This window comes from Mytilus galloprovincialis, chromosome 14, assembly GCF_965363235.1.
Source record: "Mytilus galloprovincialis chromosome 14, xbMytGall1.hap1.1, whole genome shotgun sequence".
Classification (NCBI taxonomy): domain Eukaryota; kingdom Metazoa; phylum Mollusca; class Bivalvia; order Mytilida; family Mytilidae; genus Mytilus; species Mytilus galloprovincialis.
The window spans coordinates 48,100,536-48,119,392 of NC_134851.1; the positions used below are offsets into that span (position 1 = coordinate 48,100,536).

General features: G+C 32.0%; 1 protein-coding gene across 1 annotated transcript in view; it reads right to left on the reverse strand.

Annotated features, from left to right (window-relative positions):
• Nucleotides 1-18,857, reverse strand: part of LOC143058105 (uncharacterized) — a 59,732-nt gene that overhangs the window by 16,843 nt on the left and 24,032 nt on the right. Inside the window, exons 9-10 of the mRNA XM_076231567.1 lie at nucleotides 5,941-6,142; nucleotides 5,108-5,185 (exon numbers count right to left, since the gene is read on the reverse strand). Coding sequence (XP_076087682.1) covers nucleotides 5,108-5,185; nucleotides 5,941-6,142 — 280 coding nt within the window. The remainder of the gene's footprint in view (nucleotides 1-5,107; nucleotides 5,186-5,940; nucleotides 6,143-18,857) is intronic.

An 18,857-nucleotide genomic window follows, 5' to 3' on the forward strand; every position in this document is an offset into this window, starting at 1 on the left:
TAACGTTCATTTCAAGCATTTTGTTGAAGAAATAACGTGGAAAGAGCTTCTTCACTCAGTCATGCTTTGCAAACGTACACGGATTTTACGTATCCGTTTACGGTCCATGTTTTACCATTGTCAAGTCAACATCCGGTTTTAGAAAAATGTGATTTTCAAAACGAAAATGAAGTTTTTGACATGTCATTTTGCACAAATAAAGAGTCTATGGCAGATATGAGCACGCTGAAGTGCACACTTTGAATGATGCACTGCCAATTTAACAGTTTACATCCAAACATCCAAAACAAAGTAAAGTTTAAAATCGTTTTTTAATCTAATGTCATTATCATTGGAATGGCCATCTGATTACCATAATTGTGACTTAGTCTTAAGGGATTAAAATCGGGATCAGATATAAAATGTCCGGCTGGCTCAAATGTTTTTTGGAAGCCCTGGTTGGGTACCACCTTAATTTTAGAAAAAAATGTATGCACTTACTACTATAATTATTGTGGTCAAAACAATGGTAAAAAAGTGACCATTGCTATTACAGGAAATACTGCATACAAAATAAGTACTGGTTATCAGGTTGTCTGCATATATATATCATTAAATATCAGCTGTGAGTCTTAATCAGTCAGGGGGAGTACTTGAACATGTTATTTTCATTTACACGAAGAAGTAATATTAATATACTTATATAAGTAAATTTGTAGGTTACTTAGACAAGTAAATTTGATTTACTTGTCTAGGTATAAAATCTAGAGGCTCTAAAGAGCCTGTGTCGATCACCTTGGTCTATGTGAATATTAAACAAAGGACACAGATGGATTCAAGACAAAATTGTGTTTTGGTGATGGTGATAAGTTTGTAGATCAAACTTTACTAAACATTCTTGCTGCTTTATCTCTATCTATAATGAACTTGGCCCAGTAGTTTCAGTGGAAAATGTTGGTGAAAATTCACAAATTTTATGAAAATTGTTAAAAATTGACTATAAAGGGCAGTAGTTTCAGAGGAAAAGATTTTTCTAAAAGATTACTAAGAATATGAAAAATGGTTAAAAATTGACTATAAAGGGCAATAACTCCTAAAGGGGTCAACTGACCATTTTTTGTCATCTGACTTATTTTTAGGTCTTACTTTGCTGTACATTATTTTTGTTTACAGTTTATCTCTATCTATAATAATATTCAAGATAATAACCTAAAACAGCAAAATTTCCTTAAAATTACCAATTCAGGGGCAGCAACTTAACCGGTTATCCGATTCATCTGAAAATTTCAGGGCAGATAGATCTTGTCCTGATAAACAGTTTCACCTCCTGTCAGATTTGCTGTAAATGCTTTGGTTTTTGAGTTATAAGCCAAAAACTGCATTTTAACCCTATGTTCTATTTTTAGCCATAACGGCCATCTTGGTTGGTTGGCTGAGTCACCGGACAAATTTTTTGAACTAGATACCCCAATGATGATTATGGCCAAGTTTGGTTTAATTTGGCCAAGTAGTTTCAGAGAAAAATATTTTTCTAAAAGATTACTAAGAATATGAAAAATGGTTAAAAATTGACTATAAAGGGCAATAACTCCTAAAGGGGTCAACTGACCATTTTTGTCATCTGACTTATTTTTAGGTCTTACTTTGCTGTACATTATTGTTGTTTACAGTTTGTTTCTATCTATAATAATATTCAAGATAATAACCTAAAACAGCAAAATTTCCTTAAAATTACCAATTCAGGGGCAGTAACTTAACAACCTGTTATCAGATTCATCTGAAAATTTCAGGGCAGATAGATCTTCACCTGATAAACTGTTTCACCTCCTGTCAGATTTGCTCTAAATGCTTTGGTTTTTGAGTTATAAGCCAAAAACTGCATTTTACCCCTATGTTCTATTTTTAGCCATGGCGGCCATCTTGGTTGGTTGGCCGGTTCACCAGGCACATTTTTTGAACTAGATATCCCAATAATGATTGTAGCCAAGTTTGTTTAATTTTGGCCCAGTAGTTTTAGAGGAGAAGATTTTTGTAAAAGTTAACAACGACGGACGACAAGTGAAGAGTAAAGCTCACTTTGCCCTTCAGGCCAGGTGAGCTAAAAATGGCTTAGTCATGTCCCTTTGACATTCAGATTTTTTTAACTTATATTATAGGTGAAAAAGTGATCCTATCTTCTTTTCTTAAATTCCTAGGATTTCTTTGCTCTAATAGAATTTTAAATTGTTTGCCAAGAATTGCAGATGTCTTTACTAATCATTTAAGTGTATTTCATTGACAATGAAAACTGAATTTGTCTGTTATCTTCAGAACATTGCTCATTTACAAGCCCCTAAGGAGCAATTTTTGAAGGCCTTGAGCAAATACTTAAGATCTTTACGCAATCAGTTTCTTTGTTGAATTAATAAGATGAAACATTTAACCCTAATAAAAAAAGTATTATCTAAGCTAGGAAAAATCATCAAAGCCATGTTTTTTAAATCTCAAAACTTGACAAATTTTGTAGGATTGAAAAAAAAAAAATCACTTAATTTTTTAATTAAGGGGAGATTATTAAAACATTATAATTTACTTATATAAGTATATTTTATTTTATTTCTTCAAGTAAATAAAAAGTACTTGTACAAGTAGTACCCCTTACTGACAATATGAATCTTTTTGTTAAGTGAGCGCAGCAAACAAGACCAAAGAGGCTTCACATTGTGTGGAACAATATGGGCTATTTCAAAAAAAATGATGCTAAAGTGTGACAAACATGGTAAAAAATTAAGTCATTGCTAATCTTTTTTCTATCATTTTTCTTTAATCCAGAGACATTCAAGTTTACAAAACTACCAAGGGTTAATGCAAAATAATAAAAACAAAAATTTTAACAACATTTTACTCATAAGAATTCATCCACTTTTCAAAGGAAACAACATAATAATAATATCAACTGACAAACATAAATAAGAATATAAATATCAATGTAATTTTTTTGTTTGTTGCAATAAAGGTACTAAATGATTTTCCTGCAATTTTTTTTTACTTATAAACAGTTTTTTTTTTTTAAATATGTAAATTTCACCAATTTTTAGTGTATTCTTTAATATCTTATTTCAAAAGTTTTTATATCTCTTTGCAAAAGCTTTAATTTTATATAAAAAGTATAAGGAAGCAAACATATATGATCTAATTACATCCTCTGAAAATTTCACAACAATTGCTTCAGTCAATTCTAAGTTTTCTTCATTTAAAAAATACAAACATGTGTTTTTTATCCTTTTGTTACACTCCTGACATATTTTTTCAGTAACTGTAAGACTGTTTTTTAATGGAATGTTTAGAAAATCAGTAATGATATCTATTTTAAATTTACAATCTCACAAATAAATAAATTTATTAGATATTTGATTACATATTTTTTTAATTTCTGAGCAAAGAGCAAACTTTTAACATGTTTAATGAGAATTACACTTTAATTTTTAAGAATCTTTGGTGAATAGTGTGCAGAAAAATCACTTTTACAAGACAGATCAGCTTTCTCATAACATTGTAAAGATGTTACAATTATTTTAATAAAGAATCATGTTGAATTTTGTTATAGATAAGCTACATCAGAAACTTGTCAGGAGTGTAACAAATGTTACACTCCTGACCATAATTTATTGCTACCATATTTTAACCTGAAACTGACCTGAAATCATGTAGAGTCTTTATATTTCACATATTATTTTAGTGCAAATTAAGAACAGGTTAAAAAAAATTATATACTTCTTACATATTTACAAATTTTGCTAATTGTCTATTTAAAAAAAAAAGATGGCTTTCCTTTAAACCTTGTTCAGTCTCTTGTTTGATACTATATATATGCTGTTTTTATGTCAGATAATGTATTATGATAAGTTTGTTCGTTCTTCCAAAGATGGTAGCAGTATGTGCTCTGTATATTAAAAATTGTCCAAAAATGTACCCAAAAATGTCAGGAGTGTAACGCTTTAAAATGTTTAAGTGTAACATTCATGTTATTTTTTATAGAAACAATGTTGTTATGATTGGTTTTCCTTTCTGGAATTTGAGTGTGAACACCATCTGTTGCATATTTTCAGTAACAAACATGCCATTATTATGGCCTTTATTGCTTGTTTATGCTCAATACTTGTATGTCAGGACTGTAACACATTTAAACAAGCTAGTTCAATTGCAATTGTAGTTCAAAAATTTCAAAAGTAATGATGTAGACTTGTATTCTGTGTTAATCTGAGGTGTAGTAATGTCATTTTATAATAATTGTCAGCTTGTTTTTCTTCCAATAACTTACCTTTGCTAATAAGATTGAAATAAGGCATTTTTTTGTGTTACACTCCTGACATTGAAGTATTGAGCATACAAAAGCAATGAAGGCCATAATAATGGCATGTTTGTTACTGATAAACTGTAACAGGTAATGTTCACTGAAATTCAAGAAAAAACAACAACTATAACAACATTGTTTCTAAAAAAAATACATCTTAACCCAGTTGTTACACTCCTGACAGACCTGGGTAGTCCTCTTATTGTAACCATAATATTCCAGTAGTAGAACTTCAGGGTCAACTGGATGCACCTGTGCCAAGCTATGATACTTACCTAAAAGAATAAACTGTGCAAGATGTACAGAAACATGTTATTTCACCTACAAAGACATTTTCTGGCAGCATATTGACTTTTACTAACATTTTTTTTTAACACAAACTTATTTGACTTACCTTATGAGGCTCATAAAAATGTAATTATATGGAAGAATTAAACAAGAAATCATAGTCAAGATATAATAGTTGGATGAAAGATATTGTTTGGTATTGTATCTGCCCTTATTTATTCTATATCATCAATGAATGCACATGCTTTCTTCTAAATGTCACACTAAAAGCGTTACACTCCTGACATTTTGAGGTACAATTTTGGACAATATTTTTTAAACAGAGCACATACTGCTATTATCTTTGGTAGTTAGGACCAACTAATCATAATACATTATCTGACCTAAAAACATTACAGATATAGTATCATACAAGAGACTGACAAAGGTTTAAAGGAAAGGCATCATTTTTTTTGAAATAGCCCATATATGGGTGTTGATTGGTATTTTTTTTACTGGGATAAATACCTCAACAATTCCAGAGTCTGAGTCTTGCACATCAGCTAAGTTCATTTTAATTCCTTCTGCCTGCTCACCAAGTCGATTCTGTAAAAAAATAAACAAAGAGATAGTTTTTGTTAAAGCATTCAATGTGCTATCTTTATCTTACAAGATAACATTTCAGGGCCTTTTATGGCGGACTATACAGTATGGGTTTTACTCATTGTTGAAGGCCATACAGTGAAATAAAGACGTTAATTTCTGTATCATTTGGTCTCTTGTTTAGAGTTGTCTTAAGGGCTGTTCCAGAAAATACTATGTCCCCCCCAGGGAAGGCAATTTTTTTAAATATTATGTGGGTGGTTGTATTTGAAATACCAAAATGCAAAGGGAGTGCTGTTCTAATTAAATTTTATTTCTGTGGGTGGTGGGGGTTAAAAAAAAGTGCCGTCCCTGAGGGGGACATAGTATTTTCTGGAACAGCCCTAATTGGCAATCATGTCAGGGGTGTGGAAATGCTATGCCCGACTCGTACATTTGAACAACCAGACAAGTAATTATTTTTGTCTTGGTTGCCCGTGGACAAGTAAAAAAATATACAAAACAAAGTTTCAAATCCAACAATAACATAAAATTAATTTCAAAACGTATAAAGATGTTTAATTTATGTAAAATAAACCAATGAAAGAACTACAATTGCCATTTTTTTCTCTCTTCTATATCTATCTTCAATTCTGTATGCTCTAGTTGCTTGTAAAATTGCCAAAATATCTATTCATTACTTATTTGAGTGAAGAGAGACAACTCTTGAAAGTTAAAGCATGGGAGACAACTTTGCAATTTTGAAAATATATACCAACCACATTTATGCTCATACTAAGGATGTCAGGTGAATCAGATAACAAATCCACAGCTGATTTCTTCAATTCCTGTACAGGTGTTTTAGCAGGTGTCTTTTTCTTAGCTCCACCGTCCAATTGACCTTGTGAAACTATACCAACATTTCGAACTGAGGAAGACTTTGGAGGTGTTCCAAACAGCAGGAAGCTTTCATCAGAATTTCTACAAAATACTTCAATGTTAAATCCGATCTCCTTGCAAGTTTTTTCCCTCAAAAAAGTTGAATAAAGTTTTCATTTTCCAATCTTATATACTAGACATAAACTGACTTTCTTTTCCTTGACTATCTTTGTTTGGAAGTATTTTCTAAATGTCAATCTATTCTTATAAAGACTGGATTAATGAAATTGGAAACAACCATAATTTACATTTGGGAACATTTAGACAGGAAATGAGAGAAAAAGAAATCTTTTTAAATATACTTAGGCCAAATAAAAAAGTATGTGTGGTTCCAGTTACATCTGAAAACTAGAGGCTCTAAAGAGCCTGTGTCGCTCACCTTGGTCTATGTGCATATTAAACAAAGGACACAAATGGATTCATGACAAAATTGTATTTTGGTGATGGTGATGTGTTTGAAGTTCTTACTTTACTGAACGATTTTGCTTCTTACAATTATATCTATAATGAACTTTGCCCATTAGTAACAGAGAACTATATTTGGTAAAAATTTACATATATTTACCAAATTAATGAAAATTGTTAAAAATTGACTATAAAGGGCAATAACTCCTTAAGGGGTCAATTGACCATTTAGGTCATGTTGACTTATTTGTAGATCTTACTTTGCTGAACATTATTGCTGTTTACAGTTTATCGCTATCTATAATAGTATTCAAGATAACCAAAAACGGCAAAATTTCTTTAAAAATTACCAATTGGAGGGCAGCAACCCAACAACCAGTTGTCCAATTCATCTGAAAAATTCAGGGCAGATAGATATTGACTTGATTAACAATTTAACTTCTTGTCAGATTTGCTCTAGATGCTTTGAATTCATAGTTATAAGCCAAAAACTGCATTTTACCCCTATGTTCTATTTTTAGCCGTGGCGGCCATCTTGGTTGAATGGCCAGGTCATCGGACACATTTTTCAAACTAGATACCCCAAAGATGATTGTGGCCTAGTAGTTTCCGTGGAGATTTTGTAAAAGATTACTTAGATTTATGAAAAATGGTTAAAGATTGACTATAAAGGGCAATAACTCCTAAAGGGGTCAACTGACCATTTTGGTCATGTTGACTTATTTGTAGATCTTACTTTGCTGAACATTATTGCTGTTTACAATTTATCTCTATCTATAATAATATTCAAGATAATAACCAAAAACAGCAAAATTTCCTCAAAATTACCAATTCAGGGGCAGCAACCCAACAACCGATTGACCGATTCATCTGAAAATTTCAGGGCAGATAGATCTTGACCTGATAAACATTTTTATCCCTGTCAGATTTCCTCAAAATGCTTTGGTTTTTGAGTTATAAGCCAAAAACTGCATTTTACCCCTATGTTCTATTTTTAGCGGTGGCGGCCATCTTGGTTGGTTGACCAGGTCTCGCCACACATTTTTTAAACTAGATACCCCAAAGATGATTGCGGCCAAGTTTGGATTAATTTGGCCCAGTAGTTTCAGAGGAGAAGATTTTTGTAAAAGATTAATTTAATTTATGAAAAATGGTTAAAATTGACTATAAAGGGCAATAACTCCTAAACGGGTCAACTGACCATTTTGGTCATGTTGACTTATTTGTAGATCTTACTTTGCTGAACATTATTGCTGTTTACAGTTTATCTCTATCTATAATAATATTCAAGATAATAACCAAAAACAGCAAAATTTCCTCAAAATTACCAATTCAGGGGCAGCAACCCAACAACCGATTGACTGATTCATCTGAAAATTCCAGGGCAGATAGATCTTGACCTGATAAACATTTTTATCCCGTCAGATTTCCTCAAAATGCTTTGGTTTTTGAGTTATAAGCCAAAAACTGCATTTTACCCCTTTGTTCTATTTTTAGCCGTGGCGGCCATCTTGGTTGGTTGACCAGGTCACACCACACATTTTTTAAACTAGATACCCCAAAGATGATTGTGGCCAAGTTTGGATTAATTTGGCCCAGTAGTTTCAGAGGAGAAGATTTTTGTAAAAGATTACTTTAATTAACGAAAAATGGTTAAAAATTGACTATAAAGGGCAATAACTCCTAAACGGGTCAACTGACCATTTTGGTCATGTTGACTTATTTGTAGATCTTACTTTGCTGAACATTATTGCTGTTTACAGTTTATCTCTATCTATAATAATATTCAAGATATAACCAAAAACAGCAAAATTTCCTCAAAATTACCAATTCAGGGGCAGCAACCCAACAACCGATTGACCGATTCATCTGAAAATTTCAGGGCAGATAGATCTTGACCTGATAAACATTTTTACCCCATGTCAGATTTGCTCTAAATGCTTTGGTCTTTGAGTTATAAGCCAAAAACTGCATTTTACCCCTATGTTCTATTTTTAGCCGTGGCGGCCATCTTGGTTGGTTGACCGGGTCACGCCACACATTTTTTAAACTAGATACCCCAATGATGATTGTGGCCAAGTTTGGTTTGATTTGGCCCAGTAGTTTCAGAGGAGAAGATTTTTGTAAAAGTTAACGACGACGGACGACGACGACGGACGACGGACGCCAAGTGATGAGAAAAGCTCACTTGGCCCTTTCGGGCCAGGTGAGCTAAAAAGTTAGGGTAGGTAGGTAGGGATTTTTTTTTATTTTATGTTGGGTTTTTTTTACATTGAGTCTATGGGAGCAACATTCTGACTTTAACAGTGCTTAATGAAAAAAGACATTAAAATCTTTAGGGTAGGCTATTTTTAAGCTGAAAAGGTAGGGACGGTAGGGTTACTGGAACCACACATATATTTTATTTGGCCTTATCTTATAGTTCATCAAACAAGAGGATGTTTCCCAGCTGTAACTCTCTCATTTTTTTAACAATTGAATTCAATTCCAGGTTTCATTTATAACATAGCTTAAGTAAGAACAATAAGCCCAGCAAAAATTAACAACTAAAAAAATATAAAACAATTAAACAGTCAAACAGAGAGAAAAAACAATGCTTAACAAATATGGAAAGCCAATGGGGTCAAAATTCTTAATTCGTAACTTGTATATTCGTAACTTGTAACTGTGTAATTTCTAAATTGTTAATTCGTAAATTATTAATTTGTAACTTGTTACTGTGAAATTCATAATGCTTAATTCGTAAATTGTCAATTTGTAACTTGCACCTTTGTAGTTTCAACATTCTTAATCGGTAAATTGTCAGTTTGGTACTTGTAACTGTGCAATTTCATAATGCTTCATTCCGTAAATTGTCGATTTGTAACTTGTATCTTTTTTTCAAAATTCAACATTCTTCATTTGTTATTTGTCAATTTGTAACTTGTAGATTTCAAAATTCTTTATTGGTTAATTGTCTTTTTGTATATTGATGTTTTGTAACTTGTAACATGTGACTTGTCGATTCGTGAATTGTCGATGTGTGAAATGTCAAAGTGTTAAATGTCATCGTTGTATTATGCTAACGATCATTATGACGACAGATGGCGCTCGGGTTCTTCTTCGGTAGTGTTGGATAATCGATTGAAATTACCAATCGATTATCTATTACAATCGTTTGACAGCAACCAACCGACTATCGGTTATAATCCCATCAGAATACTTTGCCCTTTTTTTAAATGAAATCATGCATTTTAGTCTCATTGGTCATGTCTAATGTGTATATTCCATTTCATTGCAGAGTTTTATATGTTAATATTTGATCTTCTGTTTCCTTTTCATATTTTATTTAGCAATTATAAAAATGAATTAATTAGAATCCAGATTCAGATTGAACATATTTTATCTCATAATTACAACATTAATTACCAAGAGTGACACTAACTTTTCTAAATTTCAATGGTGTAACTCACATTATAATTTCAATAACTTAGCAGTATAAACATTTGAATGTTTCACAGTAAGAAAAGATATATATAAAGTATTTTACTTTAAGAAATTTAAGATTAACAGAAAAAAATAAAACAATGCATTTGCATTGAAATATATACAGTAAACAAAGAGGATCCAGCCAATGTCTGTTAATTCGTGTAGAATGCTTTTTTTTCTCTTTATGATCATCATTTTTCTGTCAATTGTGTCAAGCGAGCGTCTGAACTTATAATTGCAAAAATGCGGAATTATTACATAGTTGAACCGTATCCGATCCGTGATTCTAATGTATTTCAATGGCGGACAAATTTCAGAAAATTTACAAACATAAACGATGTTTGACAAGCAATTTGGGAAGGAATATGACGCTTTTGAGGCTACTAATGGATAAAACATTAATAAAAGGCAATTTGCGACACGCTCTAATGAAGTAAAGAAATTATTTTGTCTAAAATCTGAAGGATTTCATGTACGCTCTCAAGTAACAAGTATCCGGTATTGAGAGAGTATTTCATACAAAGTTATTTATTTTAAAGATCAATCTGTATATATATATATAGTCAATACTTTTGTCACGTTTTAAAGGGGAAAAAATGGTTTTGTCTTTAATCATGTTAATTATAGGATGTTTGACATTGTTATTGTCATCCACTGATATTTTTTGTTGCAATTTGTTTGACTGAGTAAATAAAATTCAAACCGCAAACGGACCGGAAGTTGATACGCAAAAAGTCTGGAAACTATAGCGACAATCGATTGAACAAAATCCCAATCGATTATCGACATCGTGAGGCCCAACCAACTGATTTCCGACTTATTCCGATCATCGGAACAACACTATTCTTCGGTGTATAATCCTCCTGTAAGTAGGAGTACCTCCAGGTGGAATACATACCTAAGTTATTTGAATCCATTAATTACAGAAAATGCGTCTAAAAAAAGCAAAACAAAAATTTCATGTTTACAGGATCCCAGTTTTATTTTGTTTACTGACGTGGACTTTCGTTCGAGAACGCAAACTATATAAAAAAAGCATCCCGATTAGTTCAGTCCCCCAACGTAATTGATCTCTCCTAAATACGGGGTTAATGAAATAGTCGTTGGTCAGTGGAATATTACGACTGGATTATTCAGGTATATACAATAAGGAGATGTGGTAATAAATCGTATGATTGCCAATGAGACAACTACCCACCAACGCGAAGTACAATAAAGTCAATGTAAGCAACTATAGCCAACCTACGGCCTTCATCAATGACAAAACCTAATACCATATAGTCGGCTTTGAAAGGCTACATCATTACTGAAAACCCCAGGTACTAGTAATAAACGATTTCCATTCATCATAAAATGCTATTATCGGATCATTTTATTCTGACAGGAAAGGGCTTACATATATATTCTATTCTACTGTTGTCGGTTACATGGTCGGGTTGTTGTCTCTTTGACATAATCCCCATTTCCATTCTCAATTTTATGTATTAATATATATGCCTACTGAATTTTTCTGGTCAAGAAGCTTAAAAATTGCCGCTACCAGATTTCCTACAATAAAAATGTACAACCAAAAAGACCAAAATATTCACGACTCCCTCGATTTCAAAAGCTGCTAAATGCCCCGTACTCCCGATATGAACCCCACCTGGTGACACACACCTCCTTATAGCCCGGCAACCTTACTAAATCTAACATGTTGTCAATCGTTAATTAACTGAAAAGATTCACGCTGTTAATCAATATACATTTGTACCTATTTTTTTTTAAAATTTGCATGTCAAATATAAAATAAAAAATCATTTGCAATGAATTCGTAACAATATAATTCTAATATCCTATTGACAAACCAGGTTGTATTCCGCCTGGCTCTTCTGTCGAGCAGTCAGCCTGGATCCCAGGCTATCATTTTACTCTAAAATGACAAAATACATACTCCTTTGGCCAAACCCCAAATAATGTGCAACTATTTTCGTGGAGAAATAAAATAAAAGAACCTTAGTGAGCGCGCTCACATGCCCCACGTCCCCACATTGTCACTGGAGAAATAAAATAACTGTAAGAAAAAAAAGTTGTATAAGAAAAAAAAATGAATCATAATTTCCTGTCGATATAATTACATCTACATAGTATGTCCTTATTATCTACAAGGTTTCATGAAATTCTGTGGTGTGGTTTCAGAGGAGTTGCGACGATAAACTGTTGCAGAGGTTTATCGAAGCAAATAAGTTCAAAGGGGCGTAACTTCTAGAAAAAAAATTGAATTGTAATTTCTTGTCGATATGTAAATCTACTTAGTATGTCCTTATTATCATGAAATTCTGTTGTGTGGTTTGAGATGAGTTGCGATGACAAGAAACAAGACCGATGGACTGACGTACGGACGAAACGACAGACAGACAGACGGACGGGTCAAAACATTACATCCTCCGCAACTTCGTTGCGTGGGGTATAATTAGTGTAAGCATATAAGAGATAATTGCCAGTTTCGTGCAAATGGCGATATGGCAAGATCTTTTCTCTGACAAGTCAGAGGGAGAGGGCGTCAATTTGTTTAAAATTGGGAGCATTAGGAAGGGGGGTTTTAGATTTAAAAAAAACACTGGCCTTTGTTAGACTTGTATGATTTTTGATTTTTGTTTCTTGTGTATAATTCGGCGTTCAGTATGACGTCCGGTATCACTGAACTAGTATACATATTTGTTTATGGGCCAGCTGAAGGACTCCTCCGGGTGCGGGAGTTTCTCGTTGCATTGAAGACCCATTGGTGGCCTTCGGTTGTTGTATGCTCTATGGTCGGGTTGTCTCTTTGACACATTCCCCATCTCCATTCTCAAATTTATGTAGGTGACGCGTGTAGTAAAGAGTAAACAGTTTCATAGTTAAACGATCATGGTCATTAAAAAATATATAGAGGGGACACCTCCTAGTAGGACCTAGTATATTTCGATCTTGTACCATGCATGATCATTTTAGATCTGTATCTGTAGGAGAACGTTGTTAATACAACGGTAGAGAGAGCGCAGTTTATGTATTGACGATACACGAGAGTAGTTTCTGAACGGCTGTCAACGCTCGGTGAACGCACTACGGTTCTTCAATGTGGTTCTATTCGAATACTGTTTTTACGAAAAAATGAGTTAGAATATTGTTGTATTTTACTCGTTGAGATCTCAAAACACTTCGTGTAGTTTTTTATCTGCATGTTTGTTCACAACATTTCTTGACTGATAATTGTTAAATCGGGCCCTTGACAGCAATTTAGTGTTCTTTTTGGACGAGCTTTTTTTTAAAAATTGTCTGGTTCTATAGCACTGCGACCACCTCGTACAGAAATATTAGCTTCTGACTTGAGCGTCTTGTCTGTATGTCTTGTAGTTTCAGTTTGGTGAGCGTGTTTGAGACGCAACCAACTTCTCTGGATTTGTACTCTCCTGTTATAAATCTCACAGGTTGTCGCTGTATTCTTTCAAGCTTATTGATGTTTGTACCCAGGTAGGACAAAAAAATGTTATTGATATTTTTTTAAATATATTGCAAAATGTCACAAAAATATCATTCAAAAACATGTTTTTGACGTGATATGTCTAGCTTTACTCATGTGAAAAGCATATTTTCTGGAAATATTTGTTCTGAATGTTTAAAGAACATTATTTTTAAATATCTTGATTTTATATTGAAATAACATAGTTTTGATATTATTCAGTGTCAATTGAAAATACCCAGACAACATCTTTCAAACATATTGACAAAATATTCTTCTCATGTCTAGGATATGTTTTATGGATGTCTACCAAATGTTTTTTAAATACAGTCTGTCAACCATATACCCATTTTCATGAAATGTTGATGCATTGTATAGAATGATTATAAGACAACTCATGAAATTTACTGGTAGATATTATATTATATATATTCAGTAATTTCACAACTGTCAAGAAAATGCACTCCTGTCATTTGTATTAAGATGAAAACAATGAAAGTATATTCAAATTGTATTTGTTTTTTTGGGCTGGTTTTAAATATTTTATGTTTGTGCATAAAATTATTCAATCATTTAGGTAAATACATTTAAATGACTACACAGATTTGAAAATGTTAGATAAAGAAAATGAAGAGCACATTTTTTTGTTAAAACGTTGGAATAATATATAAAAAAATATTCAATTATATGGTATAAAGGGGGGAGATAAGTACCTAATAAGTTGGCATATTGTTGGCACAATGTTGGCTTATATTTCTTTATTTGCATGAAATATCAATGATATTTTTTTTTATAAACACTGTTTTAAAAACTTTGAATTAGGCAAAATACAAAGAATTTTCTAGTTCTAGGCACAGATTATCGTAGTCCTATTTGGTATGACTTTATCATTTGAATTTTTACTGAGTCCTCAATGCTCTTCAAATACAATCGCTATTCGCTAGATAATTTTTCTTTTGACTTAATTGGAATTTTCATCTAAGTTAGATTAGAATTGTTAAAACTCTTCTACCAAAAATGAGGAGACATTCATGTTAATCTGATTAAAAAATTATATAAAAAAGTATTTCCTTTTTCATATCAAACATGGGCTTCACACAAATATCACTAACAAACATTAGAAAAACATTTGTCGTACATCTTACAAATATCAATTAGAAATATTGTGTAAAAATGTTTATAAAATATTTCTTTTTTCATATCAAACATGTGCTTCACTCAAATATCACTAACAAACATTTGGAAAACATTTCTATCAAACATCTTACAAATAGCTATTAATCATATTATCCTAAAATGTTGATGAAACAGTCTTTAACTATTGTTTTCTAAATAAAATCGAACAAATATGTTGTTATGATGTTATTGAAATATTCATTAGATATTACCATTTTTATATTTTTAATTAGGAAAAGAAAATTATATTGATGGTACATGTACATCAAAAAGATATTTTATTATACATCAAAAAGATATTTTATTATACATCAAACCTATGCTTTACATAGATATTAATCAAAAATGTTTTATAAATATTTCTTTTACACATCTAAAATATATATATATTAAATATATATATAAAAATGTCCATCAGATATTAATTGAATACTGCAAAGAAATATCTGCTCGACATACAATTGTTCTCATTTATAAAACTGTCTATTTGACGTTTTAAAAACATCAGCAAAGAATATTTATTTATTTATTATAAAAAAACATTAACAAAAAATGTTTTTATATTAGCAATAAAACATTGGGATGAAATATTATTGTTAAAATATCTTTCATGTATAATTTTTGATGTAAACAAAAATGTCTATAAAATATTTTTTGGTAAATATTTTTGACAAACATACATATAACCAGTCAATAATATCATGAAAATATTATGTGTTAGCTGGGTAGATGTGAACTGGTCCCATACTATTGACGATATGATATCCCATTATGGGCCTGACTATTAAAATATATGCGGTTTTCTCGCATTCCGGTTGACAATATCTCAAATTTTAGGGCCTCGATTAGTTTTCTGGTTCCTTTAGATTTTATTACAAAATAGTTCATATTCAACACAGTTTTGATATATAGTATACATTAACTAAGTGACTCATTTTAAATAATTTTTCATTCAGTTTGTTTTGCAAAGTACTTTTTTATAGATATAGGAAGATGTGGTATGAGCGCCAATGAGACAACTCTCCATCCAAATAACAATTTATAAATTAAAGTTACCCATTATAGGTCAAGCTACGGCCTTCAACAGGGAGCCTTGGCTCACACCGAGCAACAAGCTATAAAGGGCCCCAAAATTACTAGTGTAAAACCATTCAAACGGAAAAACCAACAGTCTAATCTATAATTAAACAAGAATGTGTCCAAAGTACACGGATGCCCCACTCGCACTATCATTTTCCATGTTCAATGGACTAGTGTTGTTCCGATGATCGGAATAAGTCGGAAATCAGTTGGTTGGGCCTCACGATGTCGATAATCGATTGGGATTTTGTTCAATCGATTGTCGCTATAGTTTCCGGACTTTTTGCGTATCAACTTCCGGTCCATTTGCGGTTTGAATTTTATTTGCTCAGTCAAACAAATTGCGACGAAAAATATCAGTCGATGACAATAATAATGTCAAACATCCTATAATTAAAGACAAAACCATTTTTTCCCGTTTAAAAAGTGACAAAAGTATTGACTATATATATACAGATTGATCTTTACAATAAATAACTTTGTATGAAATACTCTCTCAATACCGGATACATGTTACTTAAGAGCGTACATGAAATCATTCAGATTTTAGACAAAATAATTTCTTTACTTCATTAGAGCGTGTCGCAATTTGGCTTTTATTAATGTTTTATCCATTAATAGCGTCAAAAGCGTCATATTCCTTCCCAAATTGCTTGTCAAACATCGTTTAATTTTGTAAATTTTCTGAAATTTGTCCGCCATTGAAATACATTAGAATCACGGATCGGATACGGTTCAACTATGTAATAATTCTGCATTTTTGCAATTATAAGTTCAGACGCTCGAATGACACAATTGACAGAAAATGATGATCATAAAAGTGAAAAAAAAGCATTCTACACAAATTAACAGACATTGGCTGGATCCTCTTTGTTTACTGTATATATTTCAATGCAAATGCATTGTTTTATTTTTTCTGTTAATCTTAAATTTCTTAAAGTAAAATACTTTATATATATCTTTTCTTAATGTGAAACATTCAAATGTTTATACTGCTAAGTTATTGAAATTATAATGTGAGTTACACCATTGAAATTTAGAAAAGTTAGTGTCACTCTTGGTAATTAATGTTGTAATTATGAGATAAAATATGTTCAATCTGAATCTGGATTCTAATTAATTCATTTTTATAATTGCTAAATAAAATATGAAAAGGAAACAGAAGATCAAATATTAACATATAAAACTCTGCAATGAAATGGAATATACACATTAGACATGACCAATGAGACTAAAATGCATGATTTCATTTAAAAAAAGGGCAAAGTATTCTGATGCGATTATAACCGATAGTCGGTTGGTTGCTGTCAAACGATTGTAATAGATAATCGGTTGGTAATTTCAACCGATTATCCAACACTACAATGGACCATGAAATTGGATAAAAAATATAATTAAGCATTAAAATTAGAAAGATAATATCATAGGGAACATGTGTACTAAGTTTCAAGTTGATTGGACTTCAACTTCATCAAAAACTACCTTGACCAAAAACTTTAACCTGAAACATGCACTTTCATTTTCTATGTTCAGTGGACCCTGAAATTGGGGTCAAAAGTTTAATTTGGCTTTAAAATTAGAAAGATCATATCATAAGGAACATGTGTACTAACTTTCAAGTTGATTGGACTTCAACTTCATCAATAAAGGGCTGCGCTTTAGCGCATGATACGCCCGTTGCTCTTTTAACTTGTCTTTTATGCTTTAAATGAATTTATATGATCAACTAGAAATATATATACAAATCAAAAGGGATGTTACATTAATATATTCACCAAAGTTTCATAAAATCCCCCTTTTTTAAGTATAAAAATTCATTACTTAAGAAAACGTAAAATCTAAAATTTATAAACATGGAAAGGGAGATTATGTCAATAGATATAAACAATTTATCAAAGTTGCATAAAATTTTGTGAAAGTGTTAGTTATTGTCCCAAAATTGGAAAATCCCCCCTTTTTTAAGCATAAAAATTCATAACACGGAAATGTAAAATCTGAAATTTATAAAAATTGAAAAGGAACTTACATCAATAGATATAAACAATTCACCAAAGTTTCATGGACATTAGTGAAAGCCTTTTCGAGTTATTGTCCGAAGTGTTGAAAATCCCCCCTTTTTTATGAATAAAGCCCCATAAATCCAAAACTTAAAATCTGAAATTAAAAAAAAACGAAAGGGAGCTTACGTCAATAGATATAAACAATTCACTTAAGTTTCATGGAAATTGGTGAAAGTGTTTTTGAGTTATTGTCCGAAGTGTGGACGACGGACGGACGGACAGACGGACGGACGGACAACGGTATACCATAATACGCCCCGTCTAAAAGACGACGGGCGTATAAAAACTACCTTGACCAAAAACTTTAACCTGAAACATGCACTTTCATTTTCTATGTTCAGTGGACCGTGAAATTGGGGTCAAAAGTTTAATTTGGCTTTAAAATTAGAAAGATCATATCATAAGGAACATGTGTACTAAGTTTCAAGTTGATTGGACTTCAACTTCATCAAAAACTACCTTGACCAAAAACTTTAACCTGAAGCGGGACAGATGGACGAACGAACAGACGGACGAACGAACAGACGGACGAACGAACAGACAGACGAACGGACGCACAGACCAGAAAACATAATGCCCCTCTACTATCGTAGGTGGGGCATAAAAAACAAGAAACGAGAAACACGTATAAATTACATAAAAAAACGACAACTACTGTACATCAGATTCCTGATTTATGTTCATTTATACTCAGGAGCCAAATAAATAAAGTCCATTTGTTTCTTGTATTTAAACATATCATTAGATAATTACATTCTTTTCTGAAATTTTAATGTTGAGATTATAATATTAATGAATGATGGTTGTCAAACCATTTCTGCCATTATACATTGAGTCCAAAATTTGCGGGCCCAGGACAATATTAGTATTTTTCCAGCACCGTCTTATATTTCATGTTTTTAGTCTTGTTTTGACCCGGTTAAATATTAAGTAGAAATTTCTTTCCAAGTGACAGAAATATATTTGCGAAGTTGATAAGGAAGCCCGTTCCAGCGACACATCTATATACCTTAATAAAGGAAGTGACACACCCCATTGCAGGTTAGGTGACCAGTACAGTAAACAAACATGTTTATATGAGGTTACA